This window comes from Muscardinus avellanarius (assembly GCF_963383645.1).
Source record: "Muscardinus avellanarius genome assembly, chromosome: 21".
Lineage (NCBI taxonomy): Eukaryota > Metazoa > Chordata > Mammalia > Rodentia > Gliridae > Muscardinus > Muscardinus avellanarius.
The window spans coordinates 24,575,543-24,583,597 of NC_137807.1; the positions used below are offsets into that span (position 1 = coordinate 24,575,543).

Genomic DNA, 8,055 nt, shown 5'->3' on the forward strand with positions numbered 1-8,055 from the left:
GTCCCGGCCACTTCCGGGTCTGAGCCCGCCCCGGAAGCGGGCGCGCGGCATGCCGGGAACCGCGTTCCCACGCCCCACCCGCCCGGCGCCCACTGCGCATGCTCCGAGCGCCCGCGCCCGGCGCCCATTGCGCATGCTCCGACGAGTGCGTCCTGCAGGGCTGGCTCTCCTTCCCTTGGTCCGGCCTGGACTCTCTCGCGGGTGCTCCCTTACCTGCCCAGCCCAACCTTGGTGCCACCCCTGCTCAACCCTCCCCAAATCTCCGCCCGTAATCTCACTACTTGGGAGGCTGAGACTAGAGGATCACAGGACTAAGGACAGCCTCAGCAAGTAGTGAAACTCTTCAATTTAGCGAGACGCTGTTTCAAAAATAACAATAAACCAGGCGTGGTGGCGCAGGCTTGTAAATCCCAGTACTTGGAGGCTGGGACAGGAGGATCGCAGGCTCAAGGCCAGCCTCAGCTACTTAGTGAGGCCCCCAGCAACTTAATGGGACCCTGTTCCAAAATAAAGAATAAAAAATATCGGGAGGCTGAGACTGGAGGATCGTGGTTCGCGGACAGCCTCAGCTACTTAGTGAGGCCTCTGCAACTCAGTGAGACCCGGTTTCAAAATAAAGAATAAAAAATAGGGCAGGGGGTGTAGCTCGGAGGTCAAATGTCCCAGGGTTCCATCCCCAGACCCGCAAAAAAAAAATAAATAAATAAATAAATAAAAAGAATAAAAAATAGGGGAGGAGGTGTAGCTCAGAGGTAAAATGCCCCGTGTTCAATCGTCAGTACCACATAAATGAATAAATAAAAAGTAAAAATAAGCCAGGCGTGGTGGCCCACGCTTGTAATCCTAGTACTTGGGGGGCTGAGACAGGAGGATCTCAGGTTCAAGGCCAGCCTCAGCTACTTAATGAAACTATTCACAATTTAGACCCTGTTTCAAAATAAAGAGTAAAAAAATAGGGCTGAGGGTGTAGCTCAGAGGGAGAATGGCCCTGGGTTCAATCCCCAGCAACACACACACACACACACACACACACACACGTCCTCCCGCCTACGTCCCAGAGTCCCTGCCTCTTTGCTCCCCTCCAGCAATGAGCTCTTCTCCCAGAGGCAGATGACCAAGGCTGGAGGGAGCCCTCCAGTCCCTCAGCCCCGAGGCCTAAGCCTCACTACGTAGAGGTTTACTAAGTACTTAGGCTCTCTGCAGTGCTGATTACGGGCGGAGATTTGGGGAGGGTTGAGCAGGGGTGGCACCAAGGTTGGGCTGGGCAGGTAGGGGAGCACCCGCAAGGGAGTCCAGCTGTGTGTCCTGTCCTGGCCTTCCGTCCTCACTCAGGCCAGGGTGCTCTTGCCGGGCTCTTGTGTGTATGTGTGTGCGTTCATGCGTGCATGTGTGCGTTTGGGGGTGGGAGACTGGGAATGCTGAGCACAAACTCAGGAATTTTTGTTTGAGTACTGGGGTTGGACCAGGGCATTTTACCTCTGATCCATAACTCCAGCCATATATATAATATTTATATATACATATTATATATAATATATATAATATATGACATGTATATATATATATACACTTATTTTGCGGTACTGGGGATGGAACCCAGGGGCTTTTCTACCTCCAGGCTATAATCCCAGACCTATTCTATACTTTATTTGGAAACAGGGTCTCACTAAGTAGCTGAGGCTGGCCTCGAACCTGCACGATCCTCCTGTCTCAGCCTCCCAAGCACTGGAATTATAAGTGTGTGCCACCACGCCCGGCCAGATCACTATTAATTCTAGCTGGCCCTGGTGGTGCACACCTCTCATCCTGGTACTTGGGAGGCTGAGACAGGAGGATCACAGGTTCAAGAACAGCCTCATCAAGTACTGAGACTCTCATCAACCTAGCAAGACACTGTTTTAAAATAAAAATAAGCCAGGCGTGGTGATGCACGCTTGTAATCCCAGCATTTGGGAGGCTGAGACCGGAGGATCTGGGTTCGCAGACAGCCTCAGCTACTTAGTGAGGCTCTCTGCAACTCAGTGAGACCCGGTTTCAAAATAAAGAATAAAAAATAGGGCTGGGGGTGTGACTCAGAGGTAGAACGCCTCTGGGTTCCATCCCCAGTACCGCAAAAAATAAAAATAAATAAAATAGGGCTAGGGAGACATCCCAAGTTCAATCCCCAGTACTATAAAAAAAATTAAAAATAATAAACAAGCCGGGCATGGTGGTGCACACTTGTAATCTCAGTACTTGGAAGGCTGAGACAGGAAGATCACAGTTTGCAGACAGCCTCAGCTACTTAGTGAAGCCCTCTGCAACTTAATGAGACCCTGATTCAAAATAAAGAATAAAGCCGGGTGTGGTGGCGCACGCTTGGAATCCCCATGCTGGCTTAGGAGACCCTGTTTCCAAATAAAAAAGTATAAAATGGGTCTGGGAGTGTAGCCTGGAGGTAGAAGAGGTTTCCACCAAAAAAAAAAAGAAAGAAAGAAAGAAAAGAAAACAAGGACAAAGACAAAGAAGGCACCTCCATGGAACTTTATTCCTTCCATTGATCTGCACCCAAGAGGTTATGGGCGCTTCTTCTGAGGCGGGGACTCTGCGCTGCCCGGGCCGTTCTCTGAGTCTTCTTTGGGTCTCGGCACAGGCTGGAACTTGAGCAGGACCGGCGGGGAGAAGATGGAAGCCTTCACAGCGCTGGGTGGGGGCCCGTCGGTGTTTGAGGAGTCACTACAGGGTGAAGTCCTGCAAGGAGAAACCCGCACGTGCCAGAGGTGCCACAGGTCCATGAGAAGGACCCTTGGCTGCAGGATGTCTCCCAACACCCTCTCCTTCCAGAAATCTGTCCTGTGTTGTGTGTTCAAGGCTGTTGACTGCAGCAGCATTTGTGATCTTAAAAAGTACAGCCTAGCCGGGCGTGGTGGCGCACGCTCGCTCGTCATCCCAGCATTCGGGAGGCTGAGACCAGAGGATCGCGGTTCGCGGACAGCCTCAGCTACTTAATGAGGCCCTCTGCAACTCAGTGAGACCCTGTTTCAAAATAAAAGAATAAAAAATGGGGCAGGGGATGTAGCTCGGAGGTCAAATGCCCCTGGGTTCCATCCCCAAACCCGCAAAAAAAAAAAAAATTAATTAATAAAAAAATAAAAAAATAAAAGTGCAGCCAATCTAAGTACCACAAAAACAAAAACAAAAATCCTCCCTAGAAAGGGGTAAGACCTTTCCGGAAGCGGTGCTGAGTGTAGGGTCCTTCCTAGAAGACAGATGACCTGGTAACGAGGACTTCTCTGGTGCTGGTGCACCGCGCCGGTCAGGGCAGCGGGGGTGTGGGTACCTGGGGCCGGCCGGCCAGAAGCCACACAGAGACTTGCTTACCAAGGGAAGCCAGGGCAGCGGAGCTTGTGAGCACCGTTTCCAGCCAAGTACGAGAAGTGGAGGCCCCTGGGGTTGAGGACCAAGGGGGTCAGATCAACCATGTGTCTGCAAAGCAGGGCAGAGGGTGTGAGCCCGCCACCGCAGCTGCCTTGGGCTCCCAGGGTGCCCCTCATTCCCCGCGCCTCTCCACTTCCCGGGAGGCCAGGAAAATGCCTCCCACCTCTTTGGGTTGGATGACAGGCCATTCCAGTTGAATTTCACTTCTGACCTGGGAATGTCCAACGGCTCCATCTGCAGAAAACAACAGGAAGGCCTGGACTGCACGGTGGGGGAAGGGCTCACCAAACGCCCTCATCTAGAACTGCGGAGCTTTCACCCACCGGCAGGTAAGCCAAGGCCCATGGCTTCCACCGGTCTTTGGGGGTCCCAGGACCCTTCCCCAGTGCTGCTGGACTTGCCTGGATCACCTGCGAGCTCTGGGCCTTTGCACCCACCACCCTCAACCGGGGCAGCCCCCGGGCTTTTTTGTACTGGGATTGAAACCAGGGGCATTCTACCTCCAAACTACACCCCAAGCCCTTTTATTCTATTCTGTGTGTGTGTGTGTGTGTGTGTGTGTATGTGTGTGTGTGTGTGTGTGTGTGGTGCTGGGGATGGCACCCAGGTGCATTCTACCTCCAAGCTACACCCCCAGCCCAACTTTTTCTTTTTATTCTTTATTATGAAACAGGGTCTCGCTGAGTTGCAAAGGGCCTCACTAAATAGCTGAAGCCGTTCATGAACTTGGATCCTCCTGTCTCAGCCTCCCAAATGCAGGGATTACAAACGTGCACCACCACGCCCAGCTTCTTATTTTTATTTCTTAGTGGTGCTAGAGATTGAACCCAGAAGCATTCTATCTCTGAGGTACAGCCCCAGCCCTTTAATTTTTTTGTTTGTTTGTTTTGAAACAAGGTATTGATAAATTGCTGCAGCCACCCTCAAAACCATGGTCCTCCAACCTCACCGGGATCATAGGTGTAGATCACCATTTCTGGTTTAGTTTTTTATTTTGAGACAGGGTCTCACTAAGTTGCTGAGGCTGGTCTCGAACCTACAGTCCCATCTCAACCTCCAAAGCAATGGGATTACAGGCATGGGTGACACGCCCCGGCTACAGCCCCTTTTATCTACCATCACTGTTCCCACAGCCTGCCTGCAGAGGGCTCTGTAGAATTCTGGAAGTCACTCAGGGCTGTGGACCTGGGAGAGCAGTAGGGACCTTTCCTTCTTTCCTTCCTTCCTTTTTTGTGAGTCTGGGGATGGAACCCAGGGGCATTCTACCTCTGAGCTACACCCCCAGCCCTATTTTTTATTCTTTATTTTGAAACAGGGTCTCACTGAGTTGCAGAGGGCCTCACTAAGTAGCTGAGGCTGTCCGCGAACCCACATCCTCCTGTCTCAGCCTCCCCAATGCTGGGATGACAAGCGCGCGCCACCACGCTGGGTCCAGTAGGGACTTTTCTGATGGGGGTCAGAGGCTGTCTAGACTAGGGGGCAGTCCCACTGACCGGGTTGTTGGGCAGCTGAGGGAAGGGGCCAAAGACCCTGGGCATGGCATAGACGGAAGCCGACGCGGCCACTGCAGAGGCCGTGGGGGCGGCAGGCGGCGGCAGCGCTGGTGGTGGACACGGGGAGGTCGACCGGTCCCTTAAGACGACAGGCTCTGCTTTCTTCGGTTTGGGCTTCCTTCTCTTCTTCTTGGCATCTGCGACGAGAGAGGCCAGTGAGCCCTGCCCCGCGGCCAGAGCACTCAGAGCCCGGGTACCACACCACCTCTCCTTCAGGGAGGGGGCGGCCGCCCCGCAGCGGCGCGCCTGCCCACCGCCCCACCGAGAGGGTGCTTTGGTCCCCACCTCGGAGGCAGGATCCAGGATCCGCGCTGCGCCTTGTGTGTGTGTGTGTGTGTGTGTGTGTGTGTGTGTGTGTGGTACTGAATGTGGAACCCAGGGGCTTTTCTACCTTCAGGCTATCCTCCCAGACCTATTTTTATATTTTATTTGGAAACAGGGTCTCACTAAGTAGCTGAGGCTGGCTTCCGACCTGTGCGACCCTCCCGTCTCGGCCTCCCAAGCGCGGGGATGACAAGCGCGCCCACCACGCCCGGCTGGGGCTATCTGACCCGGAGGCCAGAATCTCACGGCCAGGCCTGGGCGGTCGCCGTCAAAGCGGGCGGGCCTGGCCTGCGGGCCAGTCTGCCGCCCGCCCCGAGCACCCAGCGTGGAAGGCGCGGTTTCCAGCCCCAGCCTCCACCCTGCCCCGGGTGGCCGGGGCGCGCGCACCTCGGGAGTACTGGTGCACGCGCAGCATCTTCCTCTTGAGCTGGTCCAGGCGCTGGCGCATCTCCGCGGCGCCCAGGCTGCTGCGGGCGCTCGGCTCGCCCCGCACGGCGGAGACCAGCTTGCCCTGCGGGGCGCGCAGAGGTCAGGGCCCGCCCGCCGCCCGCCCGCCCCCGCCCGGCCCGCGCCGCACCCAGAGGGAGGCCAGCAGCCCGCGCCCGCGCCCGGCGCGCGCGTCCCCGCGCAGCGCGCGCTCGGCCAGCGCGGGCTCGCGGTCCAGCGCGCGCAGCAGGCGGCGCAGCGCGCGCTCGGTGCAGGCGGCCGCCTGGCGCTCGAAGGCCTCCTCCGAGATGAGCCGGCAGAAGGTCACGCTCTGCGGGAGCTCGCGGTCGAACTCGTCCAGGACCTCCATCGGCGGCCGCGGCTGCCTGCGGCGCCGGGGGTCAGCGCCGGCCCCCCGCCGCCCCAGGGCGGGGCCGCGCACGCCACAATGGCCAGCGCCCACCCGCCGACGCCTGCCCCGCCCGGCCGCCCCGCTTTCGTAGGGTGCCGGAGGGAACCCAGAGGCATTTCGCTGGCGAGCTGCACCCCACCCCTTTGTTGCGGGTGGTTTGTTTGTTTTGCGGTAGTGGGGATGGAACCCAGGGGCATTCGACCTCCAGGTTACACCCCCTGCCCTATTTTTTATTCTCTATTTTATTTTATTTATTTATTTTTTTGGTGGTACTGGGGTTCCTGGAAGCCCTTCTACCTCCGGGCTACACTCCCAGACCTATTTTTACATCTTTATTTGGAAACAGGGTCTCCTAAGCCAGCGCGTGCGGCTGCCTTCGAACCTGCGCGATCCTCCTGTCTCTGCCTCCCAAGCGCGGGGATGACAAGCGTGCGCCACCACGCCCGGCTTTATTCTTTATTTTAAAACAGAGTCACATGAAGCTGCAGAGGGCCTCAGTAAGTAGCCGAGGCTGGCCACGAATCTGCCATCCTCCTCCTGCCAGCCTCCCAAGCACTGGGATTACAAGCGTGGGCCACCACGCCAGGCTCCATCTTTATTTTTACATCGAAACAAGGTCTCACTAGGTTGGTGAGAGTCCTGCTACTTGCTGAGCCTGTCCTCCAGCCTGCACTCCTCCTGTCTCAGCCTCCCAAGTACCGGGATGACAGCCTGGCACACACCACCCCCCAGCCCTTTTTATTTTGAAACTGAGTCCTGCTACTTGCTGAGCCTGTCCTCCAGCCTGCACTCCTCCTGTCTCAGCCTCCCAAGTACCGGGATGACAGCCTGGCACACACCACCCCCCAGCCCTTTTTATTTTGAAACTGGGTCTCTCTGAGTTGATGAGGCCGGCCAGGAATCTTGGATCCTCTGGTCTCAGCCTCAGGAATCCTGGCGGTTCAGGCATGGCGCACCGCACCCGGCCTCTTCCGATGTCTTTAAGGCCCCCGCTGCTCCGCATCCTGCCAGCCTCATTCCACCGGCTTCTCCTCCGCACCGTACATCAGTCTGTAGCTTTCCAGGAAAATGCTCACGAGGACTGCATTCAGCCCCTAATTCCTCGCACTTCGGCCTTTCCGGCTTTTCTCTCCCACCTCCTTCCCCAGCAGACACACACCCCTCCGGGATCCTGGATGCTTCCCTAACCTTCAGGACTACTTTATTTTTTCTTTTTCTTTTTCTTTTCTCTTTCTTTTTTCTTTCTTTTGGTACTAGGGATGGAACCCAGCGTCCTTCTGTCTCCGAGCTACACCCCCAGCCCTATTTTTTATTCTTTATTTGGAAAAAGGGTCTCACTCAGTTGCAGAGGGCCTCACTAAATAGCAGAGGCTGTCGGTGAACCCCAACCTCCCTTCTCGGCCTCCCGAGTGCTGGGATCACAAGCCCCCGCTGCTACCTATTCTTTTATTTCTTCTCTCCTACCTGATCTCAAGGAGTCACCCGATCCTCCCGCTGCTGCCGGGCTTCTGTCCCGAGGTGCTGCAGAGTCCACGTGCTTACCCTCTCTGGGCACCGGGTGTGCAGCTCCTGGGTGAGCAGCAGCCCTCTCCCCCGAGCTGGCACGGCAGGGTCCGACCGGTACCCGTTCATAGTTGCACTGCCCCCGTGGCCCACAGTAGTGCAACAGGGAAAGAGTGTCGGGCGGCCCGCGGCCTGCGGGGCCTCCAGCCCGGGCAGCGATGGGGTCGCGCCGGGGGCGGGGCCTCCGCCTGGGGGAAGGGTGCCCTCTGACCCCAGAGGCCCCGGCCCCGCTGGAATCTCAAGTTTCTGTGCAGAAGGGCGAGAACCGAGCAGGGGGAGGGGAGGAACGAAGGGCTGTGGGTGAGGGGCTCCGCCAAGGCTGGCCCCCAGTGCTTGGCGCGGCTTCCCAGAGCACAGTCC

General features: G+C 56.7%; 1 protein-coding gene across 1 annotated transcript; it reads right to left on the reverse strand.

Moving 5' to 3' along the window:
* Positions 1-2,555: 2,555 nt before the first annotated feature.
* On the reverse strand, positions 2,556-6,090 carry LOC308278205 (uncharacterized protein; the record flags this gene model as incomplete). The annotated part of the gene is made up of 6 exons (XM_080717826.1): positions 2,556-2,730; positions 3,361-3,465; positions 3,581-3,651; positions 4,911-5,107; positions 5,682-5,805; positions 5,872-6,090. 6 exons carry the CDS (start codon positions 6,088-6,090, stop codon positions 2,556-2,558), a joined length of 891 nt encoding a protein of 296 aa, XP_080573952.1.
* Between the last annotated feature and the right edge of the window lie 1,965 nt (positions 6,091-8,055).